This window comes from Erinaceus europaeus, chromosome 11 (assembly GCF_950295315.1).
Source record: "Erinaceus europaeus chromosome 11, mEriEur2.1, whole genome shotgun sequence".
In the NCBI taxonomy this organism is placed as follows: domain Eukaryota; kingdom Metazoa; phylum Chordata; class Mammalia; order Eulipotyphla; family Erinaceidae; genus Erinaceus; species Erinaceus europaeus.
Window position 1 is genome coordinate 70,456,794 of NC_080172.1, and position 18,863 is coordinate 70,475,656.

Below are 18,863 nucleotides of genomic sequence, written 5' to 3' on the forward strand. Positions count from 1 at the left end.
AGAGATCCAAAAGGACGAGAAACACATGAAAAAATGCTCCAAGTCTCTGATTGTCAGAGAAATGCAAATAAAGACAACAATGAGATATCACTTCACTCCTGTGAGAATGTCACACATCAGAAAAGGTAACAGCAGCAAATGCTGGAGAGAGTGTGGGGTCAAAGGAACCCTCCTGCACTGCTGGTGGGAATGTCAATTGGTCCAACCTCTGTGGAGAACAGTCTGGAGAACTCTCAGAAGGCTAGAAATGGACCTACCCTATGACCCTGCAATTCCCCTCCTGCGGATATATCCTAAGGAACCCAACACATCCATCCAAAAAGATCTGTGTACACATATGTTCTTGGCAGCACAATTTGTAATATCCAAAACCTGGAAGCAACCCAGGTGTCCAACAACAGATGAGTGGCTGAGCAAGTTGTGGTATATATACACAATGGAATACTACTCAGCTGTAAAAAATGGTGACTTCACCGTTTTCAGCCGATCTTGGATGGACCTTGAAAAAATCATGTTGAGTGAAATAAGTCAGAAACAGAAGGATGAATATGGGATGATCTCACTCTCAGGCAGAAGTTGAAAAACAAGATTAGAAAAGAAAACACAAGTCGAACCTGAAATGGAATTGGAGTATTACACCAAAGTAAAAGACTCTGGGGTGGGTGGGTGGGTGGGGAGAATACAGGTCCATGAAAAATGATGAATGAAATAGTGGGGGTTGTATTGCTAAATGGGAATCTGAGGAATGTTATGCATGTAAAAAAAAAAAAAAAAAGAAGTAGAAACGCAAAGCAGAAATTGACTGAGTTTGGAGTATGGCACCAAAGTAAGAAAGCAGAAGTATACTAGAGTTTGCAGTGAGTACCTCCCTAATACTTCCTCTCCACTTTTCCAAGCTTTGGGTCCATGATTGCTCAACAATTTGTTTGGCTTTGTATGTTAACTCTCTTTTCAGTCACCAGGTTCCAGGTGTCATCAGGATGCCGGCCAGACTTCCCTGGATTGAAGACCCCACCAATGTGTCCTGGAGCTCAGCTTCCCCAGAGACCCATCCTACTAGGGAAAGAGAGAGGCAGACTGGGAGTATGGACCGACCAGTCAACGCCCATGTTCAGCGAGGAAGCAATTACAGAAGCCAGACCTTCTACCTTCTGCAACCCTCAATGACCCTGGGTCCATGCTCCCAGAGGGATAGAGAATGGGAAAGCTATCGGGGGAGGGGGTGGGATATGGAGATTGGGCGGTGGGAATTGTGTGTACCCCTCCTACCCTATGGTTTTGTTAATAAAAAAAATTAAAAAATAAAAATAAAAAAAAAAAGAAGTGGAAAGATATTCCATGTTCATGGGTTGGAAGAATTAACATCATCAAAATGAATATATTACCCAGAGCCATCTACAAATTTAATGCTATCCCCATCAAGATCCCAAGCACATTTTTTAGGAGAATAGAAAAAATGCTACAAATGTTTATCCAAAGCCAGAAAAGACCTAGAATTGCCAAAACAATCTTGAGAAAAAAGAACAGAACCGGAGGCATCACACTCCCAGATCTCAAACTGTATTATAGGGCCATTGTCATCAAAACTGCTTGGTACTGGAACATGAATAGACACACTGACCAGTGGAATAGAATTGAGAGCCGAGAAATGAGGCCCCACACCTATGGACATCTAATCTTTGACAAAGGTGCTTAGACTATTCAATGGGGAAAGCAGAGTCTCTTCAACAAATGGTGTTGGAAACAATGGGTTGAAACATGCAGAAGAATGAAACTGAACCACTGTACAAATACAAAAGTAAATTCCAAGTGGATCAAGGACTTGGATGTTAGACCACAAACTATCAAATACTTAGAGGAAAATATTGGCAGAACTCGTTTCCGCATACATTTTAAAAACATCTTCAATGAAATGAACCCAATTACAAACAAGACTAAGGCAAGTATAAATTTATGGGACTACATCAAATTAAAAAGCTTCTTCACAGCAAAAGAAACCACTACCCAAGCCAAGAGACCCCTCACAGAATGGGAGAAGATCTTTACATGCCATACATCAGATAAGAGTTTAATAACCAACATATATAAAGAGTTTGCCAGACTCAACAACAAGACAACAAATAACCCCATCCAAAAATGGGGGGAGGACATGGACAGAATATTCACCACAGAAGAGATCCAAAAGGACGAGAAACACATGAAAAAATGCTCCAAGTCTCTGATTGTCATAGAAATGCAAATAAAGACAACAATGAGATATCACTTTACTCCTGTGAGAATGTCCTACATCAGAAAAGGTAACAGCAGCAAATGTTGGAGAGGGTGTGGGGTCAAAGGAACCCTCCTGCACTGCTGGTGAGAATGTCAATTGGTCCAACCTCTGTGGAGAACAGTCTGGAGAACTCTCAGAAGGCTAGAAATGGACCTACCCTATGATCCTGCAATTCCTCTCCTGGGTATATATCCTAAGGAACATAACACATCCATCCAAAAAGATCTGTGTACACATATGTTCTTGGCAGCACAATTTGTAATAGCCAAAACCTGGAAGCAACCCAGGTGTCCAACAACAGATGAGTGGCTGAGCAAGTTGTGGTATATATACACAATGGAATACTACTCAGCTGTAAAAAATGGTGATTTCACCGTTTTCAGCTGATCTTGGATGGACCTTGAAAAAATCATGTTGAGTGAAATAAGTCAGAAACAGAAGGATGAATATGGGATTATCTCACTCTCAGGCAGAAGTTGAAAAACAAGATCAGAAAAGAAAACACAAGTAGAACCTGAAATGAAATGGAATTTGGCGTATTGCACCAAAGTAAAAGACTCTGGGGTGGGTGGGTGGGTGGTGAGAATACAGGTCCATGAAAGATGATAAATGACATAGTGGGGGTTGTATTGTTAAATGGGAAACTGGGGAATGTTATGCATGTACAAACTATTGTATTTACTGTTGAATGTAAAACATTAATTCCCCAATAAAGAAATAATTTTTAAAAGAGAGAAAAAGAAAAAGATGCTACAGATGAGAGGGTTTTTTTTCCACCCAAAGGGTGGTGGTAGATAGCATAATGGTTATGCAAAGATACTCTCAGGCATTAGCATAGCAGGTTAAGTGCACATGCTGCAAAGCACAAGAACCAATGTAAGGATCCCAGTTTGAACCCCTGGCTCCCTACCTGCAGGGGGGTCACTTCACAGGCGGTAAAGCAGGTCTGCAGGTGTCATATCTTTCTCTCCCCCCTCTGTCTTCCCTCCTTTCTCAATTTCCTCTGTCTTCCCTCCTTTCTCAATTTCTGTCTGTTCTGTCCAACAACAGTGACAGCAATAACAACAATGATAAACAACAAGGGCAACAAAAGGGGGGAAATGGCTTCCAGGAGCAGTGGATTCATAGTGCAGGCACTGAGCCCTGGAGACAAAAAAGAGAGAGAGAGAGAGAAACAAAGATACTCTCATGCCCAAGGCTCCAAATTCCCAGGTTCAGTCCCCCTCACCACAATAAGCCAGAGCTGATCAGTGCTCTGGTTTTAAAAAAAAGGGGGTTGAGGTGGGTGGTGGCTCACCTGGTTGAGTGTACATGTTACAATGTACAGGGACCCAGGTTTGAGCCCCCAGCTCCCACCTGCATGGGGAAAGATTTGCAAGTGGTGAAGCAATGTTGCAGGTGTCTCTCTTTCTCTGTCTCTCTCTATTTCCCCCTTCCTTCTTGCTTTCTGGCTGTCTCTATCCAATAAATAAATCAAGATAATTAAAATTCAAAAAAAGAAAAAAATGAGAACAAAATTTCCTCCCAGAAGTCAACTTTACTGGCAGATCTTTGCCCAGATCTCAAGTTCTACTGAACCATTCTGCTGTGAAAACTGGGGATGCCTTTCACTAGGTACCCATGTGGAACAGAGACTGAGTCAGCCATACCTTCTAGTTCACGTCTCCCCCTCTCCTGCATCTCATGGGAATCCAGGGGCTTCATGGAGCTCCGGAGTCAGAGTGCGATGACAAATTGTGTAGTTACACTATCAAGTTTCCTGCTTTTTGATATCTTACCCTTCTGTTCAGGGCCTGCCCGCAAGTAGAAACCATAGCCATTGCTTCCCTTCTTCATCGCCACAATCCGGGGCTGATGGGGCAGCAACTTCAAACTAGCTGTTTCTCTTTTAAATTGTATCTTCTGCTCACTGTTGCGCTTCTCAGTGTCTTTGTCCACCAGCAGGAACATGATTCGGCTCCCTGACTTCTTCACCTGCAACAGCACACACAAGGTGGGGCTGGGGGTCAACACCACCCTCCAAGGACATTGCTGAGAAACAAGCCCCTTTCTGAATAGAACCACAGTGTCTCTAGACCAGCCAGAAGAACATGGGTGTGAAGCCTGAATTGAAGTTGTTCTGCATCCCACCATTTAGTTAGTACTTGTCTACCTCAACTTCTGTAGTTGTCTCTCCCTGTAATGTAGTACATCCCCCACACAAATGCCAACTGAGCCCAAGTGAGGTTTGGAATCATCTGAAAGCCTAGGAAGGCATGTCAGTGAAGGTTGGATAGAGTTTAGAAAAGCAAGTCAACCTTAAAAGATCTTTTGGGTGGTCCAGGAGGTGGAACAATGACTAAAGCACTAGACTCTCAAGCATGAGATCCTGAGTTCAATCCCCGGCAGTACATGTACCAGAGTGATGTCTGGTTCTTTCTCTCTCTCTCCTCCTATCTTTCTCATTAATAAATAAATAAAGTCTTAAAAAAAAAAGATCTTTTGGGCAGGGGAGCTAGCATAATGATTATGCCAAAAGACTCTCATGCCTGAGGCTTAAAAGTCCCAAATTCAATCCCCTGCAACATAAACCAGAGCTGAGCAGTGTTGGGGGGGGGGGGCGGGAGAAAGATCGTTCTTTTTTTTTTTAATATTTTATTTATTTATTTTATTTTCGAGAGAGATGCAGAGAAAGACACAGAAACACCAGAGCACTGCTCAGTTCTGGTTTATGGTGGTGCAGGGGATTGAACCTGGGACTTAGGAGCCTCAGGCATGAAAGTCTGTTTGCATAACCATTATGCTATCTCCCCGCCCCTGAGAAGGATCTTTCTATCAGGGTGGTGCACCTGGTTGAGTACACATGTTACAATGCCTAAGGACCCAAGTTCAAACCCCACCCCAGTCTCCATCTACAGGAGAAAAGCTTCACAAATGGTGAGACAGTGTTGCAGGTGTCTCTCCTTCACTCTGTCCTCCATTCCCTTTTGATTTCTGTCTCTATCCAATACATAATAAATATTTTTAAAAGGTTTTTTTATTGGGAGTTGGGCAGTAGCGAAGTGAGTTAAGCACACATGGCACAAAGCGCAATGACGAACTTAAGGATCCCAGTTCGAGCCCCCAGCTCCCACCTGTAGGGGAGTTGCTTCACAGGCGGTGAATGCAGATGAACCTGCATTTCTATCTTTCTCTCCCCCTCTCTGTCTTCCCCCCCCTCTCGGTTTCTCTCCTATCCAATAATGATGACATCAATACTATACAACAATGAAACAACAAGGACACAAAAAGGGAATAAATATTTTTTAATTAAAAAATTATCTTTTTATCAAGAAATAAGGTTGGTCAGTTTTCAAGGTTCCATATGACTTCACAGGAAGACTTCAGGGTGATTTACATATATCATGAAATTATGCTGAGACGTAAGATTTGGGGGTGACAGATCTTTGAGAACTTCCTATGTATAGTATGTATAGATACATACTTCCTATGTATAGTTCTATACTCACCATATTGGTCACTGTCCAGCTTGTATTCAAAAATATTGATAATATTGGCTCAACAATGAAATTAAGTCAACTAACTTAGGGTGCAAAGTGAGATATAAGTAAAATCCCAAAGATAAAATTATGACTCTTTAGAGCACTTTTCTTCAAGATGGCATGTACATTGTGCCAGCAAGATAGCATACCTGGATACTTTGTCATACATGCAACCCAGGTTCAAGCCTGATCCCCACTTCCCTGGAGAAAGTTTCTATGCTGTGGTATTTTTCCCTCTTTCCCTCTGTCTCCCTCCATCTAAAAAAGTTAGACTGGTTCGAGTCCCCGGCTCCCCACCTGCAGGGGAGTCTCTTCACAGGCGGTGAAGCAGGTCTGCAGGTGTCTATCTTTCTCTACCCCTCTCTGTCTTCCCCTCCTCTCTCCATTTCTCTCGGTCCTATCTAACAATGACGACATCAATAACAACAACAATAATAACTATAGCAATAAAAAAAGTGCAACGAAAGGAAATAAATATTTTTTTAAAAGAAAAGAAAAGAAAGAAGTGAAGGCTGGGCCTTAAAAGTGTCTGAAAGAGCCCAATTTCACTGCCATAATTGCCTTTAAAAAAAAAAAAGTTAGACTGGAGCAGTGAAGTCTCTGTTCTATAAGCCTATGTGAACACTACTTAGTCCACACTAGGTTTTTACTCTTAGTACAAATGCACAACTTCCCATCATTATATTCTTCCCCTCATGAACAACAACAACAACAACAGCTACTACGACTACTGTAACTACTCCTGCCTTCTCATCATTTCCAGTGAAGAGTGGAGTAAAAGATCAGGCAGAAAAAGTTCCCCATCTCAGACTTCATACCTTTTCAACCACTTGCTCATGGCTGGCGTCTTCTACATTCTCTCCATTTACTTCAATCACATGATCGTCATCCAGGACACCAGCTTTCATAGCCACACCCTGCGGTGTAATATCTGTCATGTACACCCCTTTTTTACCTGAACATGAGCAGAGGATAAAGAAGCATTAGAAGTCCATCACATTCCCACATTCCCACTAATGGGAAACTTGAACTTCCAGCTCTAGACTCTGGCATCTGACCCGGTATTGTAATTATTGCCTCTAGCCCAAAGGCAGCGATTGCTCAGTTGGTTTGTTGTTCTTTAAGTGTAATTTATTCCTTTATTTTAAATTTAGTCACTTGTTTGTTTGTTTGTTTATGAAAGGCCAGGGAAAAGAGTGAGAACCTGAGCATCACTCTGGCACATCTGATACCATGGATCGAACTCAGGTTCTCATGCTTCTAAGTCCAGTGCATTATTTACTGTTCCATCTCCTGGGCCCCTGAATAGAATCTCTGAAGCCAAGCAGATGCAAGAAAGGAATCTCAGGTGGCAGAGGCATCTTGAACCCAAAACCAGGCCCAAGCTGTGTCACTGTGTCTGTCAGACACCCTTTCTTTGCATTTGCAGACTAAGAAGGCATACCCACTCCATCGCCTTCAAGTTAGTGCTGCTATTGACCACTACTTGTTCATGGAGCCAACAAATCCCGCTGATGCAGACAAAAGAGGGCAGAGGCATCAGAGGAAAGGGGAAACACACACACACATACAGTCAGTCAGTCAGTCAGAAGAGGTGCGATTTAGGCGCTTCTTAAAAGAAATACTGCCCATTACTTCAAGACACGAATACTTCAATGTAGGCAAAGGATCACCTCATAATAAATCCTTTATAAGGAATGGCAATAAAGTGATCACTTCCTTAAGCACAATTTTTCTCCTACTGCCTTGTTATATATTTATTATGAAAAAAAACTTTTTCTGGGAGGAGGAGATAGCTCAAAGTTATGCAAAAAGACTCTCTGCTTGAGTCTCCAGTTCAATCCCCAAGACCACCATAGCCAGAGCTAAGTCTGGTAAAAAAATAAAAAAAAAAACAAGCACAACACAACAAAACAAAAAGAAAAAAGGGAAAGAAGGAAGGGAGGGGAAGGGGGGAGGGAGGGAAGGAAGATAGAGAAAGCCATTTTCTTTAAAAAGCCAATCTAAATTATATGTGCATGAGCAAATGGGCCAAATGAATGGAATCTGGTTTCCTGTTACCATTTTGCTATTAGTGGACTTGCAAGAACCACCAGGTTTCCCTTGACCACACACACCACTTGAGAACTGCCTCACATGGGTGGTCTGCACCTCTTGTTGTAGCTTAGATAAGGCGTGGCGACAACCTGGTACTTACTGTTAGTTTGTTTTTTGTTGTTTGACAGCACACACACACACACACACACACACACACACACACACACACATACCAATGCCTCTCATACAGGAATTTGGAGAGGAGTGTTAGATTAGAGGTGGAGCCAAAGAACTAACACAGCTCCTGTGGTTCTATCCTAGACCCCAGAGAAACCATTATAAGACCATGGTCAGCCTACACCTCTGAAATTCCAGAAACAACTTCCAGTGCTTCCCAGTGGGCAAGGTTTTTCAAGGCACTGCATCTGGACAGTGGCTGGAAGTCAGGGGCACCCCTCAGGACAACTTGGGCTAGGTCAGAGCAGGACACCATGTAAATGTCATAAGAACATGGGGTATCCACATTGCCCTCAATGTCCACACTGTCTGACTCAATGCAGAGTGTTTCAAGAACTTGTTGGATAAATAAGACATGGCAACTCTGGAAGAAGACAAGGGATGTCATTTACACCCCCAAAGTACCTACCATAAGAACCTTATTTATTATTATTATTTTGGCCTCTCAATCCCCCTTTCCTCCCCATCCTCTCTCACCCTGAGGAAGCTAGAGAAAAAAGAACAAAAACAACAACAACAACAAATCAGTCCTCTAACCCTTTGGCCTCAAAGCTCCAGCCTAACAAGAACTGAGAGCAGGAGGTCCAATGTCTCTTTCCCACCCTGTTCACACCATCACTCCTACTCTTCGGCAGCTCTCTACAGTCCTGATCCCTCATTGCTCCGCTGTGCAAGGCAAGGGTGTGGGTTTAGGGGGAGAGAAGCTGCTGCTGGAAACCTGTAGCAACAGAAAGGTTAGTCAAGAAAGCTATGAGCCAGTAACAGCATATTTTTTCTGGAAAACTGGCTGTCCAAGCCCCACCCTTGCACTTACCCTGGACAGTTTTCAGAGAGAAGCCATAGCTACTGCCCTCCTTCACCAGGTAGCAGAGCCGCGGCTGGGTCCACGTCTGCACGGCCCCGTTCATCACAGGGGGTGGCTTCTTCTCATTCAAACTGGACTCCTTTTGACTTTGGCCCAACTCTTCCAAGTCTACCTGCTTTTTTATGGCATTCTCATAGGAATCACCATCCAGAACTAGTAAAGTCACCGAATTCCCGCTCTTTCTGACCAGGTCTGCAACCTAGGAGAAAGGAAGAAAAATATCATTTTTATTTTAATTTTTTAAAATATATATATGAAGTGGAGAGAGAGAGAGAGAGAGAACAGAGCAGTGCTCAGCTCTGGCTTGTGGTTGTGCTGGGGAATGAACCTGAGACCTTGGAGCCTCAGGCATGAAAACCTGAAAGAGATCACTTTAATCAACAACTCTGCTAAATGGCATCAGCGTCATGACCTGACTCTGGAGATTCTAGTAGCTGGTCCTCATCACCCACATAGTCAGCAGGTAGTACCCCAGCCATTTCTACTCAAGTCCTCCCTAGACCCAGGGTCAGGCTAGCCTGGGCTTCTGACTCTGTTGCAATCAGAATATGACCCAGCCCCAGTTCAGAGGTCTCTTCTGAGGACTGGTCCTTTCTAGAGATAAAAACTAGGACACAGCAGGTCCTCCTGGGTCTGTGGACACAGCATGGTGAAGTGAAAAGAGTACCCAGAAGTATGCTACAATCAGAATTTCATATGTTCACTCACTGAACACTAGTGAACCTCTAATTCCTCATCTGTGAAATGGTTACATGCACCTGGTGGTATCCAAGGAGAATTAACAAAAAGAACATGGAATTGCATACCATGGTTCTAGGCTTACAACAAACAACATACAACACATATTAGACCTGGCATTATGCACATCTAAGAATAATTTTCCCAGTTCTTAGTCAACTCTGGAAAACCCAAATGGTTGGTGCAAAAAATAATAATAATAATACAGCCAGTGGCAGTCAAGAAAGTTCTACTGGGCTGGCAAAATAGCACATTTGGATAGTATACTGCTTTGCCATGCATACCATCCCAGACTCAGCCCATCCCCCACGGTGTTAGAGGAAACTTCAGTGCCATGATCTCTTTCACTCTGTGTCTGTCTTTCTTTTCATCTGAAAATAGCAGATGAAAAAAGCACTGAAGTACCAATGACAACAAAAAGAAAAAGCTCTACTGACCCCAAAGACTATTATCAGAAATACAAGGACTAGAGAGAACCTGGGAGATCAAATGTCACACTCACCTTCATATGCTCTTCCTTGTCCACAAAGACACCGTTGATCCTCAGAACTCTGTCTCCATCCTGGAGGCCACCCTTCTCAGCGGGGCTACCCTTCTCAACTAGCCGGACCAGGTGGCCATCTGTGTCCTTCTCAATTCTCAGGAAAAAGCCATAACTCTGCCCTTCTTGCTTAGACAGGTTACATTCTCGAGGGTTGAAAGTGGAAGCCATTTCTGTGATGAAGGACAAATGAATCAATCGACAGAGAAGAAAATCTAGTTGAAATGAGAACTCTCCCATTCCCTCCCCCATATCCTGTAATTCTGTTCTTCGAATCCTATCAAATACAGATTGTTTGTATAGAGAATTGGAATGTGGTGCAGGAAAACACTCTCTTTTTCCAGGACTTGCTAATGTCCCCAAGAACGAAGTTTTTAGTTAGGCTTTTATTTTTAATATATTGGATAAAGATAGAGAGAAATTGAGAGGTGAGGAAAAGGGAGAGAGGGAATAAGAAAGATATACCTGCCGCATTGTTTCAGTGCTTATGAAGTTTCCCCCCTATAGATGGGGTCTGGGGACTTGAACCTGGGTCCTTGTGCATTGTAACATGTGAGCTCTAACAGACGCACCACCATCCGGACCCTATGTTTTTACTTGATTTTTAAGCCATATACACAGCAGAGACATAGATGATTCTATTCCAATAAAGTAACCCAAATTTGTCATGGTTCCCTGTCCTAAAGAACTCAAGTCTAAACATATGATCTAAATTTTCTAACAAAATACCAGCCCACTTTTGTTCAAATATTTGAAGAGGTTTCCAAGTTCTAGGCATTGAATATTAGTCGTGGAGAAAACAAATCCATGACTTTGTCATATATATCAGGGAGAATATTATATTCACAATCATATGTGGGGACTGATATACAAGGGACAATATAGCAGTCTTAGGAGTGATGAGTTGGAAAGAACTAATAATGACATTCTGGTGGCCTGGAAGGCAGTTCAGTGAGTTAGTGCAAAATTCATATGCATGAAACCCAGAGTTTGATCCCTGAGACCATATATGCTGGGAAGGAGTTCCATTCTACTCCCAACAGATAAGTACATCTTTGTTTAATTAATTTAAAAAAAAAAACAGAATGAATCCCTAGAAGAATGATTTTTTTTCATTAAAAATTACTCATTATTATGACAGGAGTTGGGTGAGAGAAAGAGAGAGAGACCTGCATCCTGCTCTACCACTCACGAAGCTTCCCTCTCTTCAGGTGAGGACGAGGGGCCGTGAGCCCAGTCCTCATGCATGGTAACGTGTGTGCTTTACCACTTGCACCACCTCCTTGGAGTGACGTTTCTAAGACCTAAAAGATTAGTCAAAGTTAAGTAATATAGGACAGAACAAGGAAGATCTCAAACAAAATAAAAGGAAGAGAAAGGAATGAAGGGGAAAAAAAGAAAGGAAGAGAGAGAGAGAGAGAAAGCCAGTCTTGGAGCTGGTTGATACTTGAAAATGCAACAAAAAGTGGTTTTTCAGACCCTGAGGTTCTAGTCAGAGCAGAGTAGAGCTGTCAGGAGAGAAAGGATTTTCTGAGGTCTACCCACCTCTCTGCCTGTCCCTCCATTGCTGGCTCTGCCCACAGGAAAGGGGACAGAAAAAGTATGAAACCTAACAGGTTAGGCTTTTATACCCTGTCATGGAGAGATGACACCTTCCAGTGTCTCCAGTCCCTCCCACAGAACAGAAATAGCAACCAACGTGGCTGATGGGAGCCACAGGCCCAAGCACAAAAGGCTGAGCTCTGCAAACCCCTCCTTCCTCTTCTCACACTTCTTCAGCAACAAGTCAGAGCATAAACTTAACCAGGTGCACCACCACCTGGCCCCTTTCTCTCCCTCTCTAGCTCTCCTTCCCCTCTCAACTTCTCTCTGTTTCTCTAGCCAAAATTAATTCATTAATTCATTAAAAAGAAAGAACTGCAAAAATGTTTCTAGCAGCAATGCTGATGGAGAAACAGCTACTGCTCTGAGCACCCCCGCCCCTGTCTCCTGCTTCCAGGCTTGCCCCACAATTCATTAGAGCATCAGTGTTGGTGCCATCAATTGAAGGGTAGTACCGTACCAAACATATGGAATTAACACTGCCAGCTGTAGGAATGGAGAAAGTTAATTAAAGTCACAAGAGCCTGGCCTTCCATGGGCCTCCTGGATCCTGTTTGCTTTACAGTCTCGCTGACAGTTGACTCACTAGGAGTCAAGGGTCTGGGCTGTGGTCCTGCCCTGCTTCTGGGTGTGTCCAGTCCACAGCCTAGTGTGATTAGTCGTTTTAGCAAGACAGTGTCACTGCTTCATAATGAGGGCACCTGGGACCCTGGATCACAGGGCTCAACTAGGAACCACCTTTCCTGTTTCTCTGATCCCCAACTCCATTTGCTATGTCCTGAGAAAATCCACATAGAGAATTAACTAGTGGAAGTCTTTGGGTTTCTATCATGTCATAAAGATAGTCAACTGAAGCTGGAGTTTGATGCATCTGCAACAGGCTTTATGCCCCAGTCAAACAGCTAGAATAAACTACCGGAAATGGAGCCAGCAAAACGGCTCACTTGGATAGTGTGCTGCTTTGCCATGTACATGACCCAGGCTTAAGTCTGGCCCCCACTGTACTGAAGGAAGCTTTAGTGCTGTGGCCCCGCTCTCCCTCCTCTCCATCTCACTCCCCCTCTCCATCTCTGTCTCTATCTGGAAAAAACAAACAAACAAACAAAATGCTGCAACCCAAAGAAGGCTGTAACCATTTCTGAGCTCTGGGAGAAAAAGTCAATTCTTGGCAGCACGGTTGCTTGTCCGTGGGAAATAGAACAAAGTGCTGGCTGGTGAACAGAAAAGGCTTGGGATGAGGGCCAAAGAAATCTTTTTCTAATCAATCTTAATGATTAATCCTACCTTAGACCTTGCATTCTTCAAAAAGGATAAGCTGATTGCCACTGGGAAAGAGGATAATACGCTCAGGGTCAGAAAAGTAAATAAGGACATTTCAGAAATCAGTGTGGATTTTAGAAGAAAGCATGACAATAACGAGCGTGGCAGGACTGTGGATGGGGCCAGAGAAGAGCTGACATCACTGTTATTTTTCACAGGAAAGAAATAGCTGAAGAGGGCTGGGCTGTGATGCACATGGCTGAGTGCACATATGACAGTGCACAGAACCCAGCTTCAAGCCCACAGTCCCCACCTATAGAGGAAAAGCAGTGAAGCAGTGCTACAGGTATCTCTCTCTTTCCCTCTCTACCTCCCCTTCCCCCTTCAAGTTCTTTCTGTCTCTATCCAATAAAAAAATATAAATAAAAAGTGCTTGTTTTCCTCCAGGGTTATTGCTGGGACTCGGTGCCTGCACTACAAGTCCATTGCTCCTGGAGGCCATTTTTCCCATTTTGTTGCCCCTGTTGTTGTTGTTGTTATTGTTATTGTTGCCATTGTTGGATAGGACAGAGAAATTGAGAGAGGAGGGGAAGACAGAGAGGGGGAGAGAAAGACACCAGCAGACCACTTGTGAAGCGATGCCCCTGCAGGTTGGGAGCCAGGGGCTCGAACCGGGATCCTTGTGCTGGTCTTTGCACTTCACACCATGTGTGCTCAAACCACTGCACTACCCCTTTGCCCCTCTCTTAAGGTCCAAGCTAGAGCAAGGTGACTCCAAAAATCAGTTGTCTGTGATTGTTAGTCACGAATACTCTGAACCCACCACCATCTTATCTTTTGGTTAAGAGTCAAAAATGTGGGAGTCGGGCGGTAGCGCAGTGGGTTAAGCGCACGTGACACGAAGCACAAGGATCAGCGTAAGGATCCCAGTTCGAGCCCCCAGCTCCCCACCCTCAGGGGAGTTTCTTCACAGGTGGTGAAGCAGGTCTGCAGGTGTCTATCTTTCTCTCCCCCTCTCTGTCTTGCCCTCCTCTCTCCATTTCTCTCTGTCCTATCCAACAACAACAACAGCAATAACAACAACAATGACGATAAGGGCAACATAAAGGGGAAAAAAGGAAAAAAAGTCTTTAAAAAAGAATCAAAAATGTAGTAAGGATCAGATAACAAAGAAAATTACCTCTCCCCCACCACACATGTATGCACTCACATGCACACACACACATGAACACACACAAACATACATGGTTATGTCACCAACACCTGGAATCATGAAAAAGCAGACCAACAGAAACTTAAAGACAGCATGTGAACAGTGTTAAATTAAAGTAAATGTGACAGTAAAAGGATATCTGATTTATTTCTTTTTTTAAGATTTTTAAAATATTTATTTACTTATTTATTCCCTTTTGTTGCCCTTGTTGTTTTATTGTTGTAGCTATTATTGTTGTTATTGATGTCTTTGTTGTTAGATAGGACAGAGAAAAATGAAGAGAGGAGGGGAAGACAAAGAGGGGGAGAGAAAGACACCTGTAGACCTGCTTCACGCTTGTGAAGCAATTCCCCTGCAGGTGGGGAGCCAGGGCCTCGAACCGGATCCTTACACCGGTCCTTGCACTTTGCACCACCTGCACTTAACACGCTGTGCTACCACCGACTCCTGGGATATCTGATTTCTAACCTAGGATGTATTGATAGCTGTAAATTATTGTCAGAGATGCAAAAGGTGGGAGAGGGGAATCGGGCGGTAGCACAGCGGGTTAAGCGCACATGGCGCAAAGCACAAGGACCGGCATAAGGATCCCGGTTCGAGCCCCAGATCCCCACCTGTAGGGGAATTGCTTCACAAGCATGAAGTAGGTCTGCAGGTGTCTATCTTTCCCCCCTCTGTCTTCCCCTCCTCTCTCCATTTCTCTCTGTCCTATTCAACAACAATGACATCAATAACAACAACAACAATAACTACAACAATAAAACAAGGGCAACAAAAAAGGAATAAAATTAAAAAAAAAAAAAGGTGGGAGAGTGCAGTGGCTCTCGGGTAACATTAGACCTGAATCTTATTTGTTTTTCAAGGGACTTTATGCTGGTCTGGAAGACACTTTGAACTTCAGCAAGGAAAAAGGAACATTCCCTGGAAGCTTGACCCAGAATATCTGCACATCATGCCCTTGGAAGGAATGCTGCTCCTCCAACTTTTGCACATCAGGAAAACAAAACAAACACATAAATTTCACCAAATTTTTGTTGGAAAAATTCAGTTGCTAGGATGGGTGGTGTTAAGTCAGCAACTATAGATAAACCAAGAATTCCTTATAGTCCTCAGCCTGATTGGGGGCTCCCTGCCCATGGACAGCTGTATCTGCCTTCTTTCAAAACATGCCTCAGGACCTTGGCATATGCTAGTTCTTCCAAAAACATAAAATAAATCTTATTGAAAGGACAGGTAGTGGTGCATCCAGTTGAGCACATGTTCTATATATATACTTGTTTACTGGATAGAGACATAAATCAAGAGGGGGTAGGAGATAGAGAGAGAGAGAGACAGAGAGACTCCTGCAACCCTATTTCACTACTTGTGAAGCTTTTCCCTTGCAGGTAGGGATGGGGGGCTCAAACCCAGGTCCTTGCACATTGTAACATGTGCACTCAATCAGGTGCACCACCACCATCCGGCCCCCTAGCACATGTTTCATGTATAAGAAACCAGGTTTAAGCTCCCAATCACCACCTGCAGGGGAAAGCTTCATGAGCAGTGAAGCAGTGCTGTGGGTGTCTATTTCTCTCTTCTGTATCCTTCCTGCCCTCTTAAGTTCTCTCTGCTTCTGTACAATAAGTAAATAAATATTAAAAAAAAAAACACCTTACTGTATCTGAAATGATGTTGACAGGTGGCTAGAGTAAAAGGTAATGCTGGTCAATGCATCCTTAATCCCATATACTTTGACAAATATGATTTTGTTAACTATAACCTTTCTATAGAAAAGTTGCTGATCTTAGCCAGTAATGGACTTCCAGTATGGATAGTCCATGGAATACAGTCCCCTGAAAATGAAGTGGTGGGATCAGTCAGGAACAAAATGTATCCAGATTCCTCAGAGGTGATAAGGTGATAGGAATGGAATCTGCTGATCTGGGAACTCACTGGGCCTTCTGGTTCTAAATACCATCTGTCCAGCACCAGCAGCCGTGCACAGTACTTTGTCCTATATGGTGGGACTCCAGACTGGAGTCCAAGGTCTTGAGCACTTCACTTGCTTATCTCAGACTTCTTTCTTCAGGGAGAGAGATGGAATAGGTATCATGTGGAAACAGAAATGTTGGTGACAAACTGGTGCCAGAGAACAGCTAAGCCTGCCTGAGGTGCATAGAACAAAGAGCCTCCCCACAAATTGACATCTTGCTTTTACAGACCCTCCTAACTTGTTTTAGTTCCTCCATTTTTCCCTTAAGCACTGAAGTCATCCTCCTTTAAGGACCTGCCAGTCACTGCCTTGAAACAAACTCCCCCATCTTGCTTCCACCATGCATGTCAGTATAAAACACTAACAAAGGTTTTTCTTTTTGTTTGTTTTGTTTCGTTTTTTGCCTCCAGGGTTATTGCTGGTGTTCAGTGCCTGCACTACAATTCCACTGCTCCTGGTGGCCATCTTTTTGTTTCCCATTGTTATTGTTGTTGTTGCATAGGACAGAGAAATTGAGAGAGGAGGGGAAGAAGAATATGGACACTTACAGACCTGATTTACCGATTCTGAGGTGACCCACCTGCAGGTGGAGAGCCAGGGGTTCCAACCAGGATCCTTGTGCCAATCCTTGTGCTTTGCTAGTGTGTGCTTAATGGTGTGCTACCACCCAGCCCCCCCCCCCACCCTTCCATGAAAGGGTTCTGAGGGGCAGCTCATTGGGTGGGAAGGGGACCTGCATTACCATGCGTGTGGTCCAGGATCAAACCCCAACATCAAGTGGGATGCTTTCTGTCACCAGAGGAAGCTCTAGTATCATCCCCTTTCTCAGTCTCTCTCTTCCTGAAAACAACTGTATAGAGTGCTAAAAATCACACACATATAAGATCCGCGGGGTGGGAAAACCACGCATGCAAGATCCCTGTTCTACTAATTACTTGATTGGTTGATTAATTAATCAATTAATTAAAGTCCAGCAACCCAGGAAGTAGAACTGTGGTAGAGTATAGTGCTTTTGAGCAAGAGGTCCTGAGTTTGATTCCTGACTCTACATAAACCAGACTAGTGCTCTAGCTCTCTTGTTAATAAATAAACTTTTAAAATTAAAAAATAAATTAAAAGAATCAAAAGCCTAGACACCCGAGTCAGGCTTCAAGGGTCAGCCCTGCCTTGTCCCTTGTGCTCCTCAGTGGTCACCCACACCCAGCCTGCCCTTTGACCCCAATGCGGGCTGCCCAGGAATGCCTGCCTGCTCCCCTTGCTTATTAAAGCCTGTCCTGAGCAAATAGTTTTTCCAAGTGAATGAATTCAAGACCCACCCACTTTCCAGGCTTGGTTCAAAACTTTTATTATTATTATTCATTAGTTAATAACAGTTTACAAGTCACCTCAAATGTTAGATCATACACAAATCCTTTATGAAACACCCGCCTCTGAAGACGTCCCTTCACTCTCCGGACCTCAAGTCTTCACATAATCCAGACATGCTTAGTACCGCAGAGAAAAGGGTTCAACCTAGAATAGACACTCCTGCCTCCTGTGCACAGTGGGGACAGTTGTCAGTGTAAGTTCTGAACAATGGCACTGAGTTCTGGACTAGTGAATGAAACAGTTTTGTCATTGTCATACAAATTTTTTTTTTCCAGCTGGGCGGTTGCACAGTGAGTTAAGAGCACATGGCATAAGGATCCTGGTTCAAGACCTCGGCTCCCTGCCTGCAGTGGGGTCGTTTCACAAGCGATGAAGCACGTCTACAGGTATTAATATATATATATCAGAACAAATTTTTTTCTTTTTTTTCTTTTTTTTGGCCTCCAGGGTTATTGCTGGGGTTCAGTGCCTGCATCACGAATCCACTGTTCCCGGAGGCTATTTTTTTCCATTTTGTTGCCATTGTTGTTTAATGTTGTTGTGGTTATTATTATTGTTGTTGTTTATGATGTTTTTGTTGTTGGGTAGGACAGGTAGGACAGAGAGAAATGAAGAAGGGAGGGGAAGATAGAGAGGAGGAGAGAAAGACACCTGCAGACCTGCTTAACCACCTGTGAAGTGACACCCTTGCAAGTGGGGAACCAGGAGCTTGAACTGGGATCCTTGTGCCAGTTCTTGTGCTTTGCACCATATGCACTTAACCCGTTGCGGTACCACCTGACATTCCCCCCCCCCCGTTTTTTTTTTTTTTTTTATCAGAGCACCACTTAGCTGTGGTTTATGTCAGTGCTGGGGATTGAACCTGGAGCCTTGAAACCTCCAGCAAGGAAGTCTTTTGCAGAACCATTATGCCCTGTATTATGAATTCATTGAGTTACTACTAGGCTCCAAGTACCAGCCTGGTACCATCTATGGGCTCTCATTTAACCATTAAAAAATTTAAAGGCTAAAGATTAAATTGATTCCTCTTTGTTTGCTTTGGGGGGCTCCCTTTGTTTTAATGTCATTTTACTGCCTTACAATATTATGCACATAGTGGGGCTACAGCTTGATATGTGTATACACCTACCTGCACCCGCACCCCAAAGTGCTCACCCTGACCTCCCTACCCTTCCTCCCACCTCCTGTACCATTTAGATGAGTAGTAGAGACTGGACTCAAACTCAGTTTGAGCCAA

The 18,863-nt window shown here is 43.6% G+C and overlaps 2 protein-coding genes across 2 annotated transcripts in view; one reads left to right on the forward strand and one right to left on the reverse strand.

Annotated features, from left to right (window-relative positions):
* Positions 1 to 18,863, forward strand: part of GPR89A (G protein-coupled receptor 89A) — a 327,321-nt gene that overhangs the window by 65,347 nt on the left and 243,111 nt on the right. The window lies entirely within an intron of this gene.
* PDZK1 (PDZ domain containing 1) overlaps positions 1 to 18,863 on the reverse strand; it is a 39,701-nt gene that overhangs the window by 15,746 nt on the left and 5,092 nt on the right. The window contains exons 2-5 of the mRNA XM_007528667.3: positions 10,173 to 10,384; positions 8,882 to 9,131; positions 6,612 to 6,748; positions 4,051 to 4,246 (exon numbers count right to left, since the gene is read on the reverse strand). Of these exons, the coding sequence (XP_007528729.2) occupies positions 4,051 to 4,246; positions 6,612 to 6,748; positions 8,882 to 9,131; positions 10,173 to 10,382 (793 nt within the window). The 5' untranslated portion in view covers positions 10,383 to 10,384. The remainder of the gene's footprint in view (positions 1 to 4,050; positions 4,247 to 6,611; positions 6,749 to 8,881; positions 9,132 to 10,172; positions 10,385 to 18,863) is intronic.